Source organism: Galeopterus variegatus, unplaced genomic scaffold (genome assembly GCF_000696425.1).
Source record: "Galeopterus variegatus unplaced genomic scaffold, G_variegatus-3.0.2 Scaffold6665, whole genome shotgun sequence".
NCBI lineage: Eukaryota > Metazoa > Chordata > Mammalia > Dermoptera > Cynocephalidae > Galeopterus > Galeopterus variegatus.
In genome coordinates, this window is record NW_007732776.1 from 13478 (window position 1) to 39166 (window position 25689).

Here is a 25689-nt window from a genome sequence, read left to right on the forward strand (position 1 = left end):
CCCCCCCCCCCCCCCCCACCGAAAAGGGACATTTTTGTGGGGAAAATTGGAATATCAACTGGGTACTGGATGAAAATTGAGAATATCAGTGTTAATTTCGTTAGGTGTGATAATAATATTGTGGTTGTCCAGGAGAATAAATGTCTTCATTTTCAGAGATGCATAATGAAGTATTTAAGGGGGACTATGTCACGATATTTATAATTTACTTTAAAATGGTTCAGCAAAATAAATAGAATGTATATATTTATACACACATATGAAGCAAACACAGCAACATGTTAACAACTGTTGAAACTAGATGGTGGATATATGATGGTATATATTGTACCATTTAAAATTTTTCATAATAAAAAGTTTTTAAAAACCACAGTAACAACAAACAGTAAGAAAAAACAATGAAAGGTGATGAAAATGATTCAATCCAGGTGACTGAACAGGGCCTAAGGCTTCTGGGATTAATTACAAAAGTCACATCATTAAAAGGTAAGGACTTCCAAAGGAGTAAGTCTATTTCTGCAATTGATGTTTTTTGTTTCTGTGATTCTTCAAAACAGACTTAGAAAATGAATTATTCTTTTAATGCTCTCACCTGCTGCCCTCCTCCTAATTTCTTGTTCAGCTTCTGTAGTTGGGTAAAAATCTGGAGGTTTTCTTGCTGTAGCTTCTGTTGTTCAGCCAGACACTTTAACACCAGACCCTGCAATCTTTCAACTTCCACCTGCAGAGTGCTACATGCACACGCAGGAAGAGTCAATGGAGTTCCTTTCCCAGCACTTGTTACTGCAGGATTCGGCCGTGGTGGCTAAAGAGACAGGAAGAAGAGATTGCAGGAGGTTCTGCCTAGGTACCACAGCTCCCCAGTCCAAACTTCCTCTAAGAGCAATAACATTTTACTTTTAAATTAAGATAAAACAGGGCTAGCCAGTTAGTTCAGTTGGTTGATAGAGTACAACCTTGTAACACCAAGGTCAAGAGTTCAGTTCCTGGTACTGGCCAGCCACCAAAAAAAAAGAAAAAAAAGATAATACATATATATATATACACATGAATATATGCAAGAGAAACAGGAGAGTGCTGGAATTACAATAGCACCTGGCACTAACATAACAGGGCAAGGAAACTCTCAGTGCCTCAGTCACCATTAAGCTAAGGTAGAAGAACAATCATCTATTTTTGAAAGACTGTGAAAAATTCAAAGTGCATTGATATCTTCTCCTTTAAAATGCTAAAGTGGGGGAAAGCATGATTGGGTATGGAACAAGTCCTTCTGGTTACAGTGAGGACACTGATCCAAAGGGTCAATATTCATGAAATATGATGAATCACACTTTAGAAAATATTTGAGAGGTGTTCAGTAAACAGGACTGCCAACATAATTCAAGAAGGCTAACTGACAGAGGAATTAAAATGGTCACCTTGAAATTTCAAAGGTTTTAATACCTCTTCTGGGAAGCTTTTCAATGATCCTAGTCTAGATTTTTCTCCCTTCTTTTACTGTATTTTGTTTATAGCAAGGGTTAGCAAATGACAGCCCATGGGCTGACTCTGGCCTACTGCCCGTTTTTGTAAAGTTTTATTGGAACACAGGCATGTTCATTCATTTTGTTTTATCTGAGGCTGCTTTTCTGCTATAATGTCAGAATTGAGTAGTTGCAAAAGAGACCGTATGGCTTGCAAAGTCTAAAATAATTACTATGGGCCGGGCCCGTGGCGCTCTCGGGAGAGTGCGGCACTGGGAGCGCAGCAGCACTCCCGCCGCAGGTTCGGATCTTATATAGGGATGGCCAGTGCGCTCACAGCGCTCACTGGCTGAGTGCGGTGCGGCCGGTCTCAAAAAGGACAAAAAATAAATAAAAAAATAAAATAAAATAAAATAATTACTATGTGGCCCTTTATAGAAAAAGTGATGACACCTGGGGTTTACAGTTTTATTGAGATATTTACCACTATTTCATTTCTACTAAGGTAAGGTACACATGTGTTGCTCCCTCACTAGACTACAAGCACTACTTCCTACTTAGATTCACAGCTTCCAATCCACCCTAGCAATGTCATGAAAAACTGAATTTGAATTTTGGTACTTCTGCGGCAGAGAGAAGAGATGATCCTCTGGTGTAGAAAGGTGTTAGCTTGTCAGAAACGTGAAAGGGTAAATACCTTTCTGAGGCAACTCAGGTTAGCCTTGGGTAGAGGCTCTAAGTTCTACTGAATTAGACAATAAAATAAGTTGATGCAGTGCAGCTGGAAGACCAATGAAGCTAGAGGAGGAGACAGTGAGGCCAGGAGAACTGGGCACAGCTCAGAGTTACTGTCTGTCTAGTTGTGATTCAAAGGCAAAAAGCTCAGTTACCCAGGCTCCCACTGGGGGCTTGTGTTCCGAAGGAGCTTCAGAGGCCACTTTGAGTCCTTGCAGCTCCTCATAGGGCAGGGTATCTTTCTCAGTTTCTGAAAATGCTGCACTTAGGGGAGATGGGCTGTCAGGCATGGGGATGAATTCTGCATTTTCCAGCTCCTATGTATATGAGAAAGAATCTCATCAGTTTTGTTTGCTGCAATTTACTTTCTCCCAAATTCCCGTCTCTCTTTTGCTACAACTCTCACTCTGTCATGACATGAGCACCCTCTAGTGGGACAGGACAGTTGTGGTTAACAACACATCTCACGCTACTTGTGAACAAACTGCCTGCCATCCCTTCATCAGAGTAACAGTGATGCAAATTCAAACTCAAATTCAGGAACACAGTCTGGAGTGTCTGGTGTGTTTCCTCAACACACTTATTCTACACAGTCCATTCAATGAGCTGGGATGCTTTAAGGGGATGACAGTGAGGCCAATTGCCAGGCCAGCGCTGAAGGTTTAGACAGAACAGTATGCTGCTGCTTCTGTTCATACTTCTCAAATAACTATCAAGTTTAGTCTTACTGGATAAAGCTTTAAATCTATAGATCCTCTTTTTTTCTTTTTTTGGTAAAAATTAAAAATTTCACAAACTGTAAAAATTTCACCACTGTAGAAAATACAGATGGTCAAAGAAAGCTAATAAAAAGCAACAGCAATTCCCTCAGTCAAAGATAACCACTGTTAAACTTGTCAATATATAGTCTTGTTTATGTTCTTCTGTGCAGTACATATTTTCTAAATGAGATCACACTGATATTCCATCCTCTTCTGCATAGCCCTATGTTGTGACCAACTTTCCATATAAATAAATATAGTTCTACATTTTTACTGACTGCACCTCAGCTTTCATAAACCACTTTCCTTTTGTAAGGCATTCCAGTTGTCCCAATATAGGACCATTTCTAGGACAGTACAAAATCTATAAACTTAATCTTTGCACAAATGCACAACAAAAACTGCCTTCAAAGTAGGTTCTGTAAATTTACATTCACTTAAGTAATAGGTATAAGAATATTTTGTATTCTTGTTGTAAAGAAAAAAAGATTAGCAATTTGGTGATTTCTTTCCAAGTAGAAATTAGAAACCTAGATTACTGCTACAAAACAGCTTAATAGGACATGGGAAACTGAGAGATCCTGACAGTTCCTTTCTAGTCCCTGCAAAGGAACTGGTATTTTATTATTTATTGATTTATTTATTGAGTCTTTATAAATAGAGATTTTAATTTAGATATATGTACATTAGTGCCTGGTATTTTATCTGAGGTATCTATTCCAAAGGAATTACCTTTCGAAGCCAGCCAGGACAGGAGCTACTGGCCCCACTATTGTTCCCCATGGCCTCTGTGGGACTAATTAAACCTTCCATTCCTCGGTCTGCTTCCATTGTTCCTCGGAAGCCTCCACTTGGATCAGGAGTTTCAGATTCCTGCTGACTGTCTTCCTCTTCACCACCACCACCTCCACCACCACCTCCTGGGCTAGAGCTCTGAACCACTGACAAATACACAGCACAAAAGTAAAGAGCTTTGCTATGCAGCAAGAAAGATTTACCATCTGACAGCCACACTTACCCCTGGAAAAGCTTCTAGAGTTGCATGAAGTGGAATGATAAGAGTGCACATCAGATATTTGGAACTAAATTTTTAGTTTTTACACAAAGTATCTGTATATCAGGATCTTCATAATAATTCACTTCCACTTTCCAAACTTGTTTATCCTACATACACAGCAGATTATCAATATTCTAGAACATTACTGAACAATCCTCCCAACCATAGCTCACCAAATCTAGCACCCATGCTTACTCTGCTTCTTTAATAGATACACTCAAACTCCAGCATCCTCCACAGACATTCATATTATATAAAATGTTCTTTAATATTTGAGCCAAAAACCTCTTAAAGTTGTTCAACATTAACTCCCTGTTTAGGGAAATGCCTGAATGGTGAATTCTTCAACACTCACATGAGTATTAAATTCTTTCATGAGTGTTTGTATAAATTTTAAAAATATGATGGCTAGTTCTTTCATATCATGCAGCATATTCCAAGTTACCTTAATGACCGACTAGCTGATGTGTGGTCAGGAAATGAAAATGAATTTTAATATAGGCCAAAGAAAAATATAATTAAGAAAGTAGGGGCTGGCCAGCTAGCTCAATTAGTTAGAGTGCAGCCTTTTAACTCCAAGGCCACGGGTTCAGATCCCTTTACCATCCAGCAGCCAAAGCAAAAAAAGAAAAGAAATTAGTTTGCCAAAGCAAAAAAACAAAAAAACAAAACATGGTATATTCTGTGGTTAAATGCAAAAGATTTTTAGGGCTGGCGGGTTAGCTCAGTTGGTTAGAGTTCAGTGTTATAACAAGAAGGTCAAGGGTTCAGATCCCGTTGCCAGCCAGATGCCAAAAAAAAAAAAAAAGTAAAAGGTTTTTTAAATTATCACCTGCTACTCTCCTTGAGGAATGAATGTACCACAGTGTGATGCTAGTGAAGCAGCAGAATTGTAGATACCAAAATAAGCTCTGAAGCTTGTTTTTTGTTTTAAATGGCTTTTAAAAATTGTTACATTTGAGATATACTTAAGATTATTTTTAACATGAGTTAGTTGTGATGTCTAACAATAAAATAAACATATGTGAATCTACCACTAGAAGAACTGGAATTATACTTCCAATATGATAGCGACTAGCCGTATGTGGCCATTTAAATTTACAGCAAGTAAAAATTCAGTTCCTCAGTCACACTAGGAGTGTCATATGGCTATTGAGCACTCAAAAAGTGCCTTTGGAATGCATCCCCACCTGTTCAGATAAAAGACAGTTCCACATTAGCAACAGTGCCACCTAGTCACAGAAGTTTAGGTCTTCAATAGCCAAAAGGCCACTTTTTGAGTGCTCAATAGCCATATGACACTCTACTCTAGTGGACAGCACAGATATAAGACATTCCATTGCTGTTGAAAGATCTATTGAATACTGCTGAACCACAGAAACACCATATCTGACTGTGAATTCGTTCCTTCTCTAGCCTCCAACCCAGATAAAACCACGCTGGTTAATTTTGTGTTTGTTTCTTCTCTAAAAAACCCGAAACTCTATCACCTATTTATGTATTCTTAAAAATACATTACTATTTATTTTGCTTGTTTTTAAACTTTATAAAAAGGAATGCAGTCTGCTGGAACTTCCTTTTTACATTTCACATTATGGAAGTATTTGGACAAACTATTTTCTATCCTTTGTAATAGTCCAATGGATGGTTATAACACATTCAATCAACAAAGATTTTATTTATTTATTTATGTATTTATTTATTGTGAATATTCAAGAGATACAAAGCTGACTGTTCAATCAACAAAGATTTATTGAGCATTTACCATTTGCCAGGCACTGTTCTAGGTAATGTGGATAAAATTAATGATTAAAAAAGACAAAAGTCCCTGCTGTTACTGGAGTTTACATTTTCCAGCCCATGGACATTTGCTTGTAATCTTATGTTTTTCCTTTAAGTACTGTTCCAGCAAAACGAAGTTGTAATAAAACAGTTGTGCATAACAAAAAGATATTTAATCATTTGTGACAGATATTAATATGCACAAATAGAGATACCTAGCAATGAATTACTTAAGGAAACCAATAAAAGGCATAAGTGTGTGAATATGTGTAAACTAAAGCTCAAAAGTCTAGATCAGATTTTCAACTGTTTCTTTTTGGGAGATTAATCTGCTTTTACTCTGGGTGTTTATCTGTTTTGATTCCACAAAATATCAGAATCCATGTTCTGAGACATCAAAGACTACAGCAAGAAAATCAAAAAGGAATATAGAGTCAAGTTCCTGGCATGGTCCCAAATAACAGAGAATCATGAAGAAAGCAGTCAAACGAAAACTATCAGAGAGCTTTGGGATGATTCTCCTAACCACACTGAAAGTTTATCTGACTTTTATATCTGAGGGCCTGTTTTGAAGGACTATTTCTTTTTCTTTCTTTTTTTATTTTAAAGATGACCGGTAAGGGGATCTTAACCCTTCACTTGGTGGTGTCAGCACCATGCTCAACCAGTGAGCTAACCGGCCATCCCTATGTGGGGATCTGAACACGTGGCCTTGGTGTTATCAGCACCGCACTCTCCCGAGTGAGCTACGGGGGCCGGCCCTTGAAGGACTATTTCTATAGACTGGAATATCCCTGAGAACATCATGGAAGTAAAAGGCAGAGAGGACCCATAACCCCTAGGATAGTAAAGAAAGAAAGAAAGAATACGTAAGTCACATTACAGTGTTGGGCAAGCCACTTAATTACTTCCATATGTGCTGGAGGCAAAGACTATGTACTCTCCCACTGACCACAATGTAGAAGTCATAACTTATTGTGAAACCCACCAAAATATGATTCCTCCCCTTAATCACTGTATTCCTCATTTCCCAAAGAAATTTTCTATTTTCCTTTGAGTTTTGAAGACTGCATGGAATCTAACCCAAAGACCTCACTTCAGAAAACCACTGGTAGGTGAGACAACGCTACTTACCAGTTCCAATGGATAAGCCACTGCTATTGGAACGTATGGTCTTAGAATTCAGTACTTTCTCTGAGGAAAAATATTAAGTAGATAAGCACTATATAAAGATATAGGCGAGAACAGTGGGTGAAGACTAGGATATTTGCTATCCCTGACTCCAAATAATTTTACAATTATTTACTTACTGTTTTAGAAATAAATATAATTCAAGCACCACCAGCTACTCTAACTATACACCCTATCTAAAGTAGCAATTCCTCACCATGGCTGTTTACTGGAACTAGCTGGGAAGCTTTAGTAAGTAACAATGCCTAGGTCCTACTAAAGAGATTCTAATTTAATTGGTCAGGGGTAGGGTCTGGACAATGGGATTTTAAAAAGCTCCCCAGGGATTCTAATGTGTAGCCAAGGTTGAGAACCACTGATCTGAAAGAATGGACTTGTAAAGCTTTACATAGGCCTTTATAATTTAGATCATAACCAAGTAATCTTTATGCAGAAAACACTTATGATTTAAAGTTTCTTTTTAAAGATATACTGAATGTTTCTCATGAAAGCATGAACACAGACAACATATTAATTAGTGGACTACTAGAAATAACAAATTCTATTGGGTAGGTGCAGAGCCCAAAGTTATATTAAAAAATAGTCAAGAGACAGCAGATAGCAAGGCTCAGGAAATGACAATTTTTGGCACCCATGACCATTACAAGACGTATAGAAGTAGCCTCCTCTTTAGGACATTTCTATTTCCAAGAATGTGACCATCAGTAACTTAAGTGTGCGTCTATCCTCTGCCAAAGCCATCCCAATCTCATACATATGAAACCCTTACCAACAATGAGAATGGTATGCCAGCCACGGCAAGATAGGTCCGGGACGTGATGCAGAGACCCAAAGATAGGCCGAGGCCATGAAGTACAGATATCAGAGCCATGTGGTCTCTCTGTGGGGGTCATTGCCAGGCGGCCATTACCACCATTGCCCCAGGCAAAAATGTGATTATCTAGAAAAAAAGTTAAACAGCAGATCATTTAACAGAATAGTCTTCCCAACTCTTTGGGTTCTACACTTTTATGCCCTAGAGTTAGAAAGTCTTCCCACTATGCACTAAACAAAGGAAACCTGTTTATTCCCCTATGTAAAGTCTAAACTTTCCCGAATCCCACCCAGGTAAAAATGACCACTACTCCTATGTACTGCCATTTACTCATTCAACAACTTTTTACTGGTTATTCATTCAAACATTTATTGGGCATCTACTTCATGAAAAGCACTGCTCAAGGTGATAGAGCAGGGAACAAAACAAAGTCCCTGCCCTTGTGGAACTGACATTCTAGTGGGGAAAGATTCATAAAACATAAATAAATATCTAATATTGCAGGTGGTGATCAGTGCTAGGAAGGAAGATAAATGGTAAAGAAAAGTAAGTAGAAATAAATAGTGGGGTGGGGTATCATTATTTTAGATAGGGTAGTTGAGAAGTACTTTTCAATCAGAGATCTGATTGAAGTGAGGGAGAGAATTTCCAGGTAGAGGGAACAGCAAGTGCAAAATCCTGAGTAGGTAACATCAGTAGCGTGAACAGGGAACAAGGAGGCCCCTGCAGCTGGAGCAAAGTAAGGGAGGGACAATGGTACTAGAAGAGGTCAGGAGGTGGCTGAGTTCCTGGTCATGGAGGGCCATGCAGGCCACTGTGATGACTTTGGTTTTTACTGATTGATATAGGAAACTATTGAAGGTTCTGAGCAGTAGGTATTTAAAAGGACCCCTCAGGCTATCATAAGGAGAACTGACTGCAGGGGAGCAAGGGTGGAAGCAAGGAGACCCGCTGTAGTAGTACAGATGGTGAGAAGAGGTTGGATATATTCTGAAGATAATCAATAGGATTTGCTGATGGGTGAGATGTGTGGAGGGGATGGACCTGCCATTTACTGAGATGGCAAGGCTGCAGAAAGAACAGGTCTGGGCAGAAAATGAGAAGTTCGACTTTGAATATACTAAGTTTATCTGAGATGCCTATTACTTCTTATCCAAATCAGGCCATTTTTTTTTAAAATGAAAAGGTGCTATTAATGATTAAGCCAGGACAACAGGCATGAATCAGGACTGGCCCAGGATAACTGGGCTATATAGCCACCCTATCTTTAGACATCCAAGTCAAGGGGCTGTTGAAAAAATGAGTCTAAAGGTCAGCAGTGATGATATAAAGCTGTCAGTATATGGGGGGATTTAAGGGAGTGACCTCATTTTGAAGAGAGGATCGAGCCCTGGGGCACCACAGGACTCAGAGGAATTGGATGCTGCTACTACAGCACCTGATAGACTTGCCTGTACTAGCCCCTCCCATACCCTAGATAGACTGTGAGCTCCTTGAGGACAAAGGCTTTCTGAGATTCACTTCTGTACTCCCAGAGCCTCAAAGAGGACCTAGACATGAATGAGGCTACCAAATACAGTTCAGAAGAGTACAGTAACATTTATTAAGGGGTAATATGCCCATCCACTGAATCCAATTCTAAACTCCTCACTCTGAGGTTTAACTCATGAAGTATACGTATCTATTCAAGAAACATTACCTCTCTGAGGCTACCTCTCTGAAAGTGCTACTGAACTTGCCGCACTACATTTATCAGTGACATCCTGACTGTCCTTCTAGCTACTATTTCTGTTTATCTAAGTTTGACCTATACAGTTTGCTCCTTCAAGTCTCTTGTTTTGGGACAAACTGGGAACATTAATATGCTGCTCTGAAAGCTGGTTCATTTAATTCAGTAATGGATCACTTAATTGACACCATCTTTGGGACCCCTCGTGTACACAACAGGCACAGACCAAAAGAAAACAAGGATGTCTAAGAGCATGAACACCACCAACAAAAAAATTGAAAAGTGGGGCCGGCCCGGTGGCGCACTGGATAGTGCGCCGCTTGGGAAGCGCGGCGGTGCTCCCGCCCGAGGGTTCGGATCCCACATACAGACCGGTTCCCGCTCACTGGCTGAGCGAGGCGCGGGAGCAGCGCCGAGGGTTGCGATCCCGTTGCCGGTCCCCGGTCCGGTACGGGGGCAACACTGAGGGTTGCGATCCATTGCCGGACACGGAAAAAGACAAAAAGACAAAAAAAAAATTGAAAAGTAAAAGATAAAATGCAATCTGTTGCTCCCCAGTCACAAGAAAAAAGTGGCTACAAAAATCAAAAAGTTCAGAAGACAATACAGGAAGAAAAGAGAAAAAGGAGAAAAAAAAATAGCAGAAGAAAGAGGGAAAGGAATGAAGGATAGCAAAAGTGGCAGTAAAGAATTGCTCCCCAGTCACAAGAAAAAAGTGGCTACCAAAATCAAAAAGTTCAGAAGACAATACAGGAAGAAAAGAGAAAAAGGAGAAAAAAAAAATAGCAGAAGAAAGAGGGAAAGGAATGAAGGATAGCAAAAGTGGCAGTAAAGAAGAGAAACAGTTATAGGAGCCAAGAGGTACTACAGAGAAGAAAGAGCTATAAGAGAAAAGAGAGAAGAAAAATCAATTAGACCAGCTCAGAAATCTGAGAGCCACAGCATAGAGGAAAATAGCCCTTCAAGCCTTAGCAGTCCCTAAGGACATCACTGCACTGCAGCTGACCCCAGCCAAGGAGCAAGCTTAAATGATGCTGCTGTTCTTCCTAGTCACCCAGTAACGATTACTGAAACCAAGAAGGTGCTGGGCAAGATAATATAGAGGTACTTAATAATTCTTGAAACACTTTACCAAAAAAGTTGAAATTTAAAAAAGAGGTAATTGGAATATTAACTAGTCATTATCAAGAAATCTGACCTTTTTAAGAAAAAAATCACTATGTTGGACACATAAAAAATTAATGAAGCTCAATATGCATAACTGGCCACAAATTTAATACAAATAAAAAGTAAATGCATAATTCAGCTATACAAATAACCAGTCCACCTCTTTCCCAACCAAGAATTAAAACATAGCCATTTGTCCAACAAGCTTGAAATTATATGTACATACTCACCATCAGTGGCAGCAATGGTAAACTCATCACCACAGGAGACCCTGATCACTTGCTTCCCACCTAGGGGTCCCCCCAACAGGTTGATTCCCAAACGCTTCTTATAATTCCCAACGCCCAGCTGCCCACACTTGTTGCAGCCAAAGGTCAGCAGTCGGCCTCGTTCTGAGAAGCAAAAATAGATAAACAGGCACAAACAGGTCATGCAACAGAAGGAAGACAAAGTCAATGCAGAGTTCCATGGACTAGCTTCTGGTTGTGAGAATATACAAATATAAAGCTAGCCACATAATCCTGGACCTATGCTAGCTAAGGTATCTAGGGACTATGACCAATTAGATCCAGTAACTGACTCAATATTGTTATTTTATCTTCAATATTGAATTTTTAATGTGTAAAACAGGTACTACCTAACTTATAATACTTGAAGAAGGTGCTAATTAGAGACAATAGATGTCTGATATTATAAGTGTCACATTCTAATTAAGGGATGTATTTATCATGCATTATAATGATTATTAACAAAAATGTGTACTTGAATGCCTAATTTCTTAATGAGATAATACTGGATGCTAGGGGGAAATGAGAAGGATGTATGTTGTTAAGAAAAACTAATATTTGGTAGAATAACAGAGGCTGCATTACTACGGCACGTGAAACAGCTGTAAATCAACTCACCATCTATGGCAGCTGTGTGAGTCTTGCCTGGGGCAATAGTACGGATCTTATAAAAGGACAACTGTTTGGCCAAAGTAAAGGAGGTTGTGTAGGGAACTTCATGGTATGCCTGAAACAAGGTAAAACACAAAGCAAAGACTAATGAGCTAAAAAATGGAGGGATAATCAGGCTGAGAATGGAAAACGGTCATGGTGACCAGAAGGCCTTTCAAGCAAATCTTGTTACTCAGAAGAGGGTGCCAGGTAGCTTTCCATCTCCAATAGAATACAAGAAGAAATAAGCTCAATATGCAATCAGAGAATTTAGTATATGAGGCAGGACTTTCTGACAACAAAAGTTTTAGATCCTGAATTAGGGTATGTGAAACATGAACTCTCCATCCCACGAGGTATCTATATAAGGATAGAATCATTGACATTTGTCTTGGTTATACATTCTGCATATCTAGCAAGGGCAGGGCAAAGAGTTGAAATCCTGAGGACTCTATCCAGTCCATAAAGCAATCAGTTTACTGTGACCTAATTTCATCTATAGTGTAGTGTTTCTGAACTTGTTAAAACTCATGTTACCTTTGAATTAGTATGAATAATACCGTCTCATGTAAGTTTAAAATTTCCAACAAAGCCAATGTTATAACAAAACACAAATCAAACAATGGTAATTCTGAATATGCGTTTTTAAACTACAAAGACACTCTCTCCAGCCTTGCCCTGAATTCGTACTCTCCTAACTGAGAATCACTACTTCAGAGATTGCTTTAAAATTAACTCTTACCTTTTCCTTTGAGTCAGGAAACTTCTATCTCTTAACGTGATTCTTTAGAAAATAACAAAAACTCATTATACTAACACAAAGAAGAAACTGAGACTTGCTCTCAGTGGTGAATTTCATGATAGCCTTAAAGGGGAAGAATGGTAATTGTATTTAATAAGCCTCTACTGGATCAGTAAATAGGGAGCAATAAATCTAAAATACTTTCCAGGGCGGTGATGCTTGGAAATATGTTTCTTTTCATAATGTTAATTTTCTTGTTCCTATTTCAATGATAAGGTAGAACCTGAATTCCATCATTTTATTCTTTGTAATCAATTTATTTATTGTGGCATAACTAACATAATGCAAAATATTACATAGCTTGATACATATATTTGTAAAACAACCACCCAGATCAAGGTATACACCATTCCCATCACCCTAGAATCCCTCCCACCTCTTGTTAATACCCATGCCCCTCCTCCCAGGGGTAACCACTATTTTGACTTATGCCATCATAAGTTAATTTTGCCTATTCTTGATCTTCACATAATTGGAATCATATAGCATGTACTCTTTCGTGACTGGCTTCTTTTCCTGATCAGTGTCTGTGAGATCATCCCTTTATTCTTAAGACAAATTCTTTGGTCACTAACCAATAATAGCATCCCAAAGAAATTTCAACTTAGAAAAGTTCTGACACTGTGTTTAGCACACCAAAGGGGGCACTCACTTCATGGTTGATGATTCCAGACATGCACTGATTCAGACCCAGTTTGTTGAACTCGTTGAGTCCACAGGCCAGCACTTTGCCTGACTGGGTCAGCAGAAATGTCCCATCACAGCCACACTGAACTGCCACAATAATCAAGGCCTTGGGAACATCCACCTGCAAGAAAAAAATGAATCAGAAAATAAAATCCCAAATACATAACTCGTATTAGGAAAAAAACCCTCAAATTTTCTCCAAAGTGACAGGCTACATTTAACAGAATGACACAGGGAAGTATGGGTTGCTCTATTCTCTTCAGATTTGCCCAGGAGCTTAGAGGCTACTATTTTCAACAAGGAGCTCAAGTTTTATAATATAAAGGAAAAGGGAGCAGTTCCAAGTGGACTAAAGAGACAGCCTCTGTCAGTTTGTTTTAGCAATAGGTCCTACTTAGGGAGACTTCTCAGAGAACGTTAGGAAAGGAGACGCATCAATCTACTGTCAATTTTGTCCTCTGAGATGGAAGGCTCCTGACAGTTACAGAAGAAACTCAGTAGTCCAGTAGCAGTCTAATCTGGTCATTTTATAAGAGAGGTGACAGAGTACTAAGGTAGCAACTAGGACTTTCAAATGCTCACGTCCTTCTACAGCTAATTAGACCTGGAGAATGGTCGGGTGACAGATGGGGCCACAATGGATGTGTGTGAAACTTGAAACCTTAAGCCTCACAGTTTCCACTATAGCCTTTTCAGAAGAGGAACAGCTGTGAATTCTTTGAGGATGGTCCTCACAAACATGTAATTTTAAAAATGTAAATAAAAACTGGTAACAGTAAATGGTATAGTCAAGAACTGGCCGATTAGCTCAGTTGGTTATCAGCATGGTGTTGATAACATCATGGTCCAGGGCTTGATCCCTGAAGTGGCCAGCCACCAAAACAAAACAAACAAATAACAAAATGGTATAGTCAATTATAGCCAAACTTCCAGTGGCTAAGCCTGTGCCCCAGGGTGGGTATGAGAGAGAGGTGACTGTGTTTTCCCCTCAGCTGGTTTCAGCTTCTGTGAGCCTCTCCCAGTGCCAACTCCAGCAGTGCCGAGAGTAATTAGATATATTTTATCTTGCAATGTGAGACCTCTGGTTCACTGTTGCCACCACCAGATGGACTTTGGACTTCCCAGCCTCAGAAACTGTAAACAATAAATTTCATTTCTCTTTGTAAATCACCCAGTCTCAGATATTTTGTTATAAGCAACAAAAACAGACTAATACAATCCACTTTCTCAACTTTTTAAGACTTAGTTAGATGACAAGTTAGTTGACAAGACCATGTAGTGCTAAATTAGGAATCCTAGATTGACAGTCTCCCAGATAGGAAATATTTCAGAAATAAACACCTTGAAGAGGCAGGAGAAAAGGATGGGAGTCTTTGTGACTTAGGCTTTAGGAAGATGTTTCTGACTTTACCTTTTGTGGTGTATAATAATCCTCTTCTGAATCTAAACCCAGTCGTCCTGAAACATACATAAAAAAGAAAATCATTATAATGAGGGCATCCTTCCTGATGAAGATGTTCTATAAGATTCTCTTTTACTGAATTAACACTTCTCAAATAGAGGCTGCATGATATGTTTAGATGCATACAAGCCTGAAGTCAGGTTGTGCACTTGGGAAGAACTGGACAGAGACAAGGCTACACGTACCATATTCACCACAGCCCCAAGAATAGACTTCCTTGTTTCGTGTCAGAACCACCACATGATTATCTCCACAGGAAACCTGCTCTACTGGACTGCTGAGGAAAAAGTTCAGCTGCATGGGTTCTAGCACTTCAGGGCCAGCAACCTTATCCACTCCCATACAGCCGTAATAATCTGATCCAAAGGCATAGAGCTGACCTTCATCTGCAAAAGGAAGGAAAACAGAACTTATCAAAGGACTGACTTATTTTGTCCAATCAGAAAGCTGGGCAGGGCTGGAATGAGAAACACTCCAGCCACTGATCTCACAAGAGATCACTACATCAGAGAAATCTGAAGGTCTGTGCAAATCTAGAGTTGTCTGTATTTATGGGGTGATGTGTACTTCTATTAGTATAATAGACAGTTAAAAAAGTGGTAGTATTATCATGTTATGAGGGCCCTCTCTATTTTACAGATAAAAAGTGATGTACCAAAGAATCACAAGGTAAATAATCAAAGACTAAAATTAAATTTAACACTTGATCCTGATTTTGCGTTATCCATAGCCTGATGAAGTGGTGAGATTATTTTCTCCTCAAAATGCAACATATTCCTCCTGACCCCACCTCTTTTCTATTGTCCACCTGCCTTCGTGCTCAAGACCCCCTAACACTATAGCAAATTGGGAATGTTGTTATTAATGAGTATATTTGCTCAAGGTCTTTGGTTCTTTGAATACTGTCTTTTGTTGTAAAAATCCCAACTAAAACTGCACAGCGCCAAGCACAATGCCCCACATTAAATGCACTTAAATGCTTTCTGCTGATGGCTTACCTGTCACACAGACAGTGAAATCATCACCACATGACACCTGACGGATAGCTTTGCCTTGCAGCTTTTCCACATGCTTTGGCTGTCGATAGGAGGCTTTGTCTCCATGGCCAAGCTGGCCATGGAGTTTAGTACCCCCTTGCATATTCTGTGAAATAAAGAAGGCTTGTGAAGTTTTAACTTTCCATGCCAAAAGCTATCTTCAATGTAACTTCTTAAGAAGAAAAACAGTAGGAAAAAAATAGCTGGAAATTTAGAAATTGGAAAAAAATGGGTAATGGGATTAAACTTTTTAATGGTAGGTAGTATAAAACCCCTACCAACAGGTAAAGATGATTTAAAAAGTATCCAGTTTGGGCCGAGCCCGTGGCGCACTCGGGAGAGTGCAGCGCGGGTTCAGATCCTATATAGGGATGGCTGGTGCACTCACTGGCTGAGCGTGGTGTGGCCGGTCTCAAAAAAAAAAAAATAGTATCCAGTTTGATAACCATCAGGCCTTAAAAAAAGAAAATTCCCATTTCTGTCTTTGTCTTTCAAGTCTAAGGTTAACTATGTATTTAACTAATGGGTGATGGTAAAAAATTCTTTACAGAGTCCAATTTGATTGCTTTCTACAGGAGTATAGCCTCTTGGAAGTCTGTACTATAAGTTTTATAAATTTTGGTCACAGTTTCCCTGAAGCATGGAGCAGTTATAGAGAATCTGGCTATATAAAGAGGCTACTATACAACAATGAGAATAGTCCTCAGTGACCTTTCATCAGTTTTATAGAGGTAAGTAATTTTTTCCATTCAATGACTCAACTGCAAGTCCTTATATAAATGTTTTTTAAGGCACAAATTTCACTCCACTTCTGATTGACCACCAGCAGCTCGTTTTTTAAGAGATAGGAAATAACAGCAAATCAGCACTCTATAACAAAAGCTAAATCATTTGTTCTTTCTTTCAATCAATCAATCATGGAGTGTTATCCTCTCACACAGTGGGGATAAAGCAGTGAATAAGACAAATACAGTCCCTGTCCTCATGAAGACAGTACCTGAAACCACTGGTAAAAATAAGCTCCCGTGGGGAGAGGAACCAAGGGCCTAAGACAAGGTTGGAAAAAGGAAAAGCAGCCTGAGATGAGCCTGAGAAAGGACAGCCAAAGAGATAGGAGGAAAGCCAAAAGAACATGCTATCATGGAAGCCAGGTGAAGACAAAGCTTCAAGGAGGGAGTGGTCAGCTATGTCAAATGAGATCACACAGGTAAGGACTAAAATGTATGTGTTTTATTTTAGCAAATAATTTATAGGTCATTTTGTCTAGAGCAGTTTCAATTGAGTGGCAGGGATGGAGTTGCATTATGGATGAATGAGGAGAGAGTGGGAGCTAAGGAAATAGACAGCAAACACAATCTGTTAAGGTGAGAGACAGGGAGGAATCCAGAGGGCAACAAAGGGCAATTCTACACAAGATATACCTAGCCATCTTCAATCACTGGTGGAGGTCTCGGAGGTTTCCTGACATGGTATAGTGCTTCATTTGTTTACACAGCTATTTCACAGATACTAGTTCCTCTGAACTTCATGGTAATAGAAAAAGAGTAATTAAGTGACTTGTCTGAAATCATCTAGCCATAAATGGAAAAGCCTAGTTTCCTGAGTCCAAACCTAGAGCTCTTTTAATTTTCTCTCCCTCTCTCATTAAGTCATTCAAAAAACATTTATAGGTGATCTAAAATATACCAGGCAGTGAGGATACATCAGTGAATTAAAGAGACAGAATCCTTGCTCTTATAAGAGCTTACATTCCATCATCCAATCTGCCACTCTGCAGCACATGTTCAACTAACTAAATGCATAGACATCCTTGGCCCAGCAATCAATTAGGCTTATAGCACTGTTCACTTACCACCCAGGTGTACAGTTCCTTCTCCACTGTGACCACAGCAAAGTGAGTATTTCCTGCGCAAACCTGCCGGGCGCTGCAGCCACTCTTGATGACATCCAGTTTCTGGGGGGTGGATTTTCCACCACCCCATACATAGACTTCACTGGTTCGTGATGTTACCACAGCAATGGGTGCTTCATTCACAGTACTTGACCTACCAGCAACCCCCAGAACAAAGGCACATTTAACATAAAAACAATATCAAAGAAAAACGCTTCCAGTCTGATCCCTGAAAAAAACTGCCAGTTATGGTATGAGAAAGTATGTTCTTTCTTGACAACTTATTTCAATCCTCTATCATAGCATAGCTTTGCAATTCCTGCCTCAGGGCTTCATCACAGCTTAGCCAGATCAGATTTCAGCCTGATCCATAACACCTACACTTTTCAACATTCATCATGGTAATGATGGCCACTTTAGCATGAGGGTGAAATTCTAGCTTTCTTCTTCTCAGAAATGACTCTGACATTTAAGCTGATGTTGGCTTCTGAAAGGATGCCAAAGGCTACTGGGTTCAAATAATGCATAGACTTCAAAAACAAAAACAAAAACAAACCCCCAAAATTAACTTGGTGGTAATTTAGGATATATTAATTTGCAAGAGTCTCTTGAGCATTACCTTGGTCTCTTTGTAGGTGCATTAAGCAGAGTGACTTTTTCTTCCATCTCTCTACCAAAAGAAAAGAAAAGATACATGTGCAAAAATAATAGGTTCCTATATTTCAATGGAGTCACTTTACTACATTTCACAGATTTAATTCTCTTATAAACCACATGTATCCTATCTCAGTATAACTCAAACCATTATATAGGCCTGGCATTAGACAATTCATTAAATTCAAGAGGGAGGGCAGTTTGGGGCCATTTGCTTTCTGTCTCTGATAAATGGTCCAGGCTAGAACAGAGAGCCTCGTAGACATCTAATACACATGTTTAAGTACCTGATGGACATCTCTATCTAGGCTGCCCACTGACTCCCCAAACTCAACATCTCCAAATCTCAGCTAATTATCTTTCTCTCAAACCAGCTTTTCTTTCTGACTCCCTTCTTTCTGTGACTGGCAATAACCCTCCCCCATTTTGCCAATCAACTGAGCTTAAAACCTCAATCACCTCTGACTCATCGCTCTTCTTTTCGTCAGTGTTCAAGTTCTACAGATTCTACCTATACAGTACATTTTATACTCACCTCTTCCTTTCTAGTCTCACCACCTTAGTTCTGCACAGCTTTACTTCCCAACTGTATAGTGGTAGCACCTCCTAATCAGTCTCACTACTACAGTCCTGATCCACTTCACTATACTAATTTAACCCTGACACTAGTACCTGTATTGCTAAGTTAACTCTTCCTTAGGTAGAGTGCCCTCATCACATGAACTGCCCTCTCACAAATGTCCAATACTTCTGTACTATCTCTTGAATAAAGCACAAATTCCTTGGCTGGCATTCACGATTCCCTATCTTTTCGGCCTTCCTTCCCTTTACATATACCCCTTGTTCTAGCCCAGGATTGTCATTTTGCCCTAAATCAACTATAGCCAAACTACTAGGGTAGTGCTCAGGCATCGGTATTTGTTTAAAGCTTCTGAGATTTTTCACTGAAAGCCTCAGGTCTAGAACCACTAATCTAGCCAAATAGTACTCTGTATTTTCCACAACTTCCTATGCCTGTGCTTTTGCTTATGCTATTTTCTCTGTCTCAGAAACTTTTACGTTTTTTCATCAAAGTACAAAGTTCAAAGTATTGCATGTAAATCTACAACTATCTCAGTAAAAATTTCAATTAAAAATTATCAATCAGAATATTTCATTAAGTGATTAAAAATGATTATATTGTTGGGAAATAAACCAGATAAAAATTTTAAATATGCTTAAAATCACCCAAATATGTTCTGTGCCTAAATATGCACAGAACATAAATGGAAGGTTGTGGTACTGTATCTGGAGTATTACAAATAATTCTAGGCACCAAAACACCGGAGAAGAACCAGAAAAGATGAATTGAATGAAACAACAGAATAAAGATACTGACCAAACAGCAAAGATTACGGAATTAGGTATGGACTAAATGTATCTAGAGAAAAGACTCAAAAAAGAGTATAGTAAATGTTTGAATATTTGGAGGATATAAAAACAAAGAACTGGTAGGGGAGGAAAAAGGGTAGTAAGGCAAAAATAGTATAATAGGATGAAATACAGACTAGAAAATTTAAGAAAGATAAAGAATACCACTTCCTTGGATAAGCAGATCAAGATGGCAGAATAGATGGTACTCAGCACGACTCTCCCACGATCAACCAATTTACAACTATTAAAAAGCAATGAATGTCAAGCTGGGGCTCAGGGGAAGAGGAGGAGAGACCTATGGAATTCAAGAAGGCAGGAGAGGGCCGGCCCAGTGGCACACTGCTACAGTGCGCCGCTTGGGAGTGTGGCGGCGCTCCCGCCGAGGGTTCGGATCCCACATACAGACCGGTTCCCGCTCACTGGCTGAGCGAGGGGCGGGCGCAGCAACGAGGGTTGCGATCCCGTTGCCGGTCCCAGTCCGGTACGGGCGTGACACTGAGGGTTGCGGTCCATTGCCGGACACGAAAAAAGACAAAAAACAAAAGACAAAAAAAAAAAAGAAGGCAGGAGAGCCCATGATGAGCCCATGATGAGAGAAAGAAAGGACCACTCTGACCATTTCAAGCCCCAGACACTTCAAGGCTGGCCCTGGTGAGCACACAGCAAGAGCTGGCAAAAGCTGCTGCCGTGTCCTTCATATGAGTTGCTTAGAGGATGCTGGGGAGAAGAGGGCCTTGGTGGCCCCCAGGCCAGCGAGACCACTAACAGGGTTCCTGTGGACCCACATATGAGCAAGGGGCCACAGACAACTGAAAAAATGAGCCACTCAGAGGCCAGTGAGTCATCGCAAGGGACCAGTGCATGGCTTACCCCATGGGAAGTGTTTGGAGTGTGGGGAGTCGGGGAGATGGGCCAATGAGGGGAACACTGGGACACAGCATGGACAGCTGATCTGCTCTCCAATCAGCACAGGCCCACTTAGTGGAGACTCGTCAGGAATACAGGACTGCAGGGGTACAGTTTGCTGAAAAGACTCAGGCCCAGACCGGAGTTTCCAAATAACCCAGGTGTACTGGACTTCACAACACCCAGAAGTGCTTATAAGGTCAACAATTAAAACCCGAGCTGCATAATAAGCCTTCCCCAAAGAATCAGCAACAATTTAGCTCAACCACAAGGCTCAAGTGCTGGTCCCCACAGGAAGTTCCCTCATTTTAGAAGTAAGCAAAGGACAACCAATTAGTTCTAGGGCAGAATTTAAGTGGTGGGAATAGTAATTAATCCAACGCAGAACTGAAAGAAAAGACAAAAAACCCACAGATCAGAGACTAAGTTCTAATATTAACCAGTAAAGGTCTAATACTACCAAAGAACACCTATAAAACTTAGAAGTATCAGAAGGCCCCCAGGCTCTCAAGCCACGGTTGGGGGACGGCTGAGGGCCTCAGCCATGACCCCTCTGTCTATGTCTGCATCCAGTCCAGTGATGGCCACCAGAAGTGCCCTGGGCTCCCAAGCTGGGGCGGTGGGGGAGGGACACCAAGGCCCTCAGCCATGCCCTCTCACTCCCACCGACATCCACATCCAGCCCAGCAATGACAACTGAACCACTGCTGGAAGCACTCTGGGCTCCTGAGCCAGGGTAGGGAGGTGGGTGCTGAGGTCCTCAGCCACATTCCCCTGACATCTGCATCCAGCCCAGTGACGACCACCAGGCTGCTGCCAGAAGCACCCCTGGCTCCCAAGCTAGGGTGGTAGGGGGCTGAGGGCCTCAGCCATGCCCCCTGTGATATCTGCATCCAGACCAGCTATGACTGAGCCACCATCAAAAGCCCTCTGAGCAACCCTGCTGTAATGAGGGGGGTGTCACTGGCCTTGACCATGCCCCTCCCATCCTATTCCCCTCACCTTTCCCCCTCTCCCCCTCCCTCCCAACTGCCCCACAACATCTTAGAATGTAAAAATATAATAATAATAATAATAATAATAATAATAATAATAATATATATTTAGAAACAAAAAAGAGAACACTACTTCCTTTAAGTTAATGTTTGAAGCCTCCTACAGGAAGTGAGGGATAAAGGACATCTTTCCTACCTCTAGAGACCTCTGACACACAATGAACAGGAAATAACCTGTCAGGAGTCAATAAAGGTCGACCTCAAGAAATAGGCAAAAGGTATCTGAAGAGGATTCCTCCAACTCCAACCTACCATCTTAACAAATGCACTAAAAAACAAAGGCCCAGGTCTAAATTCACACTACTATACAACAATTGTCAAGTACTTTATGCCAGGCCCCGACTGAGTACTTTATATGTATTACCTTCTTTAATCCTTACCTTATAGAAGAGAAAACTAAGAAATAGAGATGTTAAATAACTTGACAAAGATAATTACAGAACTCAGATGTAAACTGAGGGATGTCTGAGTCCAGAGCCCCTTCTCCCTTAATTACTATACACTAATGCCTCAACTTTAGATTAAAAAACCCACAGGTGGGGGGAGTGGTGGGCTCTTGAGTCTTATCAGTACAAATTTAGAACAAAATAGCACAGGCTAAGGAGGTAAAAGTCAGGAGCTACCCTCAAGCAATGAAAGCAGAGATGTCAGTAGAAAATAGCACTACAGTGGCCAAGCCAGGAAACATCATCCTTTCTTGTGGTATTCTGATCAGGCCTCTGTCAACCATTTCTGGCAAGACAGCAAAGTGCCTTCTTTGTACTTTACCTCCTGCGTTTCCTGAGAAGGGGGCGATCCAGAAGTTCATCTGCAGTGGGTCTCTGCTCAGGATCCTACAAAGTAAAAACAATAAGTTTTCACTGAAAGGGAATGGGCAATATGGGATCTATGGAGGCATTTTACTTCATCTTAAAAGGCTGTAGGTTAGTTAGTCAAAGACCATTGTATATTATCTTTTGTTTCAAAAAATCATAATTTCTTATGTCACATTCCATGTTTCATGCTTATCATCTCATTATCATCAACATTTGTACATGAACAAGGATGTTTGCAATGTACCTTCCTCACTTGTTCAGTAAGGGCAGTGGCTCTCAAACCTCAATATATATAGCACACAGAAGAATCACCTGGGGTGCTTGCTACAAATAAAGATTTCTGAGTTTTATCCATAGAGATTCTTATCCAGTTGGTAATATTAAAATAATACCATCACCACCACCTTAGTGAGAGACCACTATGAACTAGACAGGCATATTACATATTCCTGGGGCCCAGGAATCTTTTTTTCTTATAAAACTCTCTCACTCCCTCATGATTCTGATGTCAGTGGTTCATGGATTATACTTTGAATAATACTACAACTACAAAGTGAGGGAACTGTGAGATATTTTAAGCATAAATTCTAAACATTAGGAACTCTAAATTATCTTTGACTACAGTTTTATAAAAACAATCTGTAGAAATTAATCTGGGTCATGAATAATTGAGCACAATTTAGATGGAAAAATCATTTCAAAAATTAATAGTTACAAAGCAGAATAAAGTAAGAATTTGTTCACCAAAGCACATAACTATCATAAACTGCCAATCCCTATTCTGGGTACAGCCACAAATACATCCTACCCTAGGGAAGTGGATGTGGTTATGTGGTTTATATCCATGCCATACCCCAAACACTGAGGCCAGAGGGGAAACACAAAACTGAAATCAATATATAACTCACACCTACCTGATCAAGGCATGAATGTACCATTTGGATCAATTCCAAAGAGTACTGGCTAGAATCAACTTCCATGGCTCGGATTCCTTGCACGATCTTCACACACAGGTTGAGTGGATTCTATGAGAAAATGATGACTGCATTGTTCCTGGTTATGTAAAGATGATGTTATAATCTCCCAGTAAGGTCTCTGAGATGTCTGTGACCATTACTTAAAGAACTGGCAATAGTTCTGCATTAGGTCTGACTTCTTTTTAAAACTGTTAGTATGCATCAACAAGAAATGCTTAGAGATACATTGCTGCCATCAGACAGAATGAAGCCAACTGGCCAGCATGGACATTAAAACTATGATTGCGTGGCCAATAGCATAATGCTCAGAGTATATTTAATCTGATTCAAAACTGAATCCCAAGAAAAAGGAAAGCAAGACTAGCCATGCTTCTTGGCTTCAAGTACCTTCCTTGCCAACTAATTTGCCTCCTAATTTATATATCCTAACAATGGCTGTATAGGCAATACTCTGCTGCAATAGACAAGGCAGTGAATAATAATAAGATAATAATAATATTATTAATGGGCCAGCCAGTGGCTCACTTGGACAAGTGTGGTGCTGATAACACCAAGTTAAGGGTTAAGATCCCCTTACCGGTCATCTTTATAAAAAATAATAATAATAATAATAACATTAAAATAATACCATCACAACCACCTTATTCAGAGACCACTATGAACTAGACAGGCATATTACATACATGATCTTTTAAATTCTTTTTTAACAAACTCCATGCAAGGAAGTTGTTATCATTATCAATTTATACACAAGAAAAATGGGGCTCAGAGATATAAAGTAACTTGCTCAAAACCACACAGAGAGTAAAACTGGAACCATAACTCCAACCAAAGTCTATCTGACTTCAAAAGCCATTTTTCTTCCACTACATTACTTAGGAGAATTAGATGATACACCAGAACAAACTTCAGGATTTAGAAAAACAAATAGGTCTCAAGAAAGGCCAATGATTTGCATTATCTTACGTTTCCTTTTTTATTTTATTTTTTTTGTCTTTTTCGTGACAGGTAAGGGGATCGCCCCGCACCGCGCTCAGCCAGTGAGTGCACCGGCCATTCCTATACAGGATCCGAACCCGCGGTGGGAGCGTTGCTGTGCTCCCAGCGCTGCACTCTCCCGAGTGCACCATGGGGTTGGCCCTCCATTTTTCATATACATTATCAGAATCTCTGTGAGAGGGATATATACTGTTTCCATGTCATAGATAATCAAACAGAGGATCAAAGAGATGAAGACATTTGCCGAAATTCTCATACCTCATTGGTAGACTGGATGCTAATAATCCACTTTAGCTACTCAAAGTGTGGTTCATGGACTAAGTGCATCAACATCACCTGGGAGCTTATTAGAAATGTAGAATATTGGTACCCACACTCCCAAGACTTACTGAAACAGAATCTGTAGTTTAACAAGATGCCCAGGTGATTTTGTATGCATGTTATAGTTTGAGAAGCACTACTTTACACCAAGCTTTACTTTACTTAAAAAAAAGAAAAGAAAAAAGACTTAAAGGGATTTGTTGTCCATAAAAAAATAACCTTTAACATGAGTCTGTGTAATTTTTCATAAAAAAAAGATCAAAACACTTCAATGGGTATTATATAATTTGCATTAGCTTTTAAAAAGATGATGTGGCTGAAGCATAAGAAGTAAAATGACTTTTCCAAACTATAGCATCACACTGTTGACCCTGGAGCCAGTTTAAAAATTATAGTCAACAAACTCAAATACAGCACTCAAACTACTTGATTATGATCATTTCGGTGGGGAATTCAAGTTGGAGATGCATATGGCCTATGACATTTTAATAATATACTACTAATCCAGGGCTTAAGTACAGGTTATTTTTGCCTACAGTTGATTTCTATTCAAGAAATCAGAAGCTTGGGATAAATGAAGTTGCTTGTCTTAAGCAAGTTGTACCTTGTGGGGGACAATGTTGGGATAATACAACATCAACTTACTGTAGCATCAAACGTTCTCTTTAGAGTAAGCAATTCAAAAATGACACAGCCTACTGCCCAGATATCCGACTTGAAATTGTATTTTACTCCTTGGCAGAGCTCTGGAGACATGTAATATGGGGTTCCTACAAGCTGAACAACAAAGAAAACAATTAAAGAATAACTTGTCTTCTGAGGTAACTATATTAACATTTCAACAGCTAAATCAAATTTCCCAGGAACTGGTGATAACAACCATAAAACAAAAATCAGCAGATTCCAAATGGTTTTTATGAGATGATGCCATTATGGCTATAAATCTTATTCATATCAAATCTCTTGGGCCAATTATAAAGGGACAATTTCTGTGGTAAAGGAATTGTGGTAATGTGGGTGGGCGGGGGGGGGG

The 25689-nt window shown here is 39.8% G+C and overlaps 1 protein-coding gene across 1 annotated transcript in view; it reads right to left on the minus strand.

The window, feature by feature from the left end:
- The window catches only part of NEK9 (NIMA-related kinase 9), a 37798-nt gene that overhangs the window by 3778 nt on the left and 8331 nt on the right, over positions 1-25689 (minus strand). The window contains exons 6-21 of the mRNA XM_008591119.1: positions 25302-25433; positions 23274-23384; positions 22313-22377; positions 18136-18186; positions 17478-17670; positions 15587-15731; positions 14774-14974; positions 14538-14584; positions 13092-13247; positions 11605-11713; positions 10930-11091; positions 7759-7929; positions 6933-6992; positions 3692-3900; positions 2354-2515; positions 593-805 (exon numbers count right to left, since the gene is read on the minus strand). Of these exons, the coding sequence (XP_008589341.1) occupies positions 593-805; positions 2354-2515; positions 3692-3900; positions 6933-6992; positions 7759-7929; positions 10930-11091; positions 11605-11713; positions 13092-13247; positions 14538-14584; positions 14774-14974; positions 15587-15731; positions 17478-17670; positions 18136-18186; positions 22313-22377; positions 23274-23384; positions 25302-25433 (2187 nt within the window). The remainder of the gene's footprint in view (positions 1-592; positions 806-2353; positions 2516-3691; positions 3901-6932; positions 6993-7758; positions 7930-10929; positions 11092-11604; positions 11714-13091; positions 13248-14537; positions 14585-14773; positions 14975-15586; positions 15732-17477; positions 17671-18135; positions 18187-22312; positions 22378-23273; positions 23385-25301; positions 25434-25689) is intronic.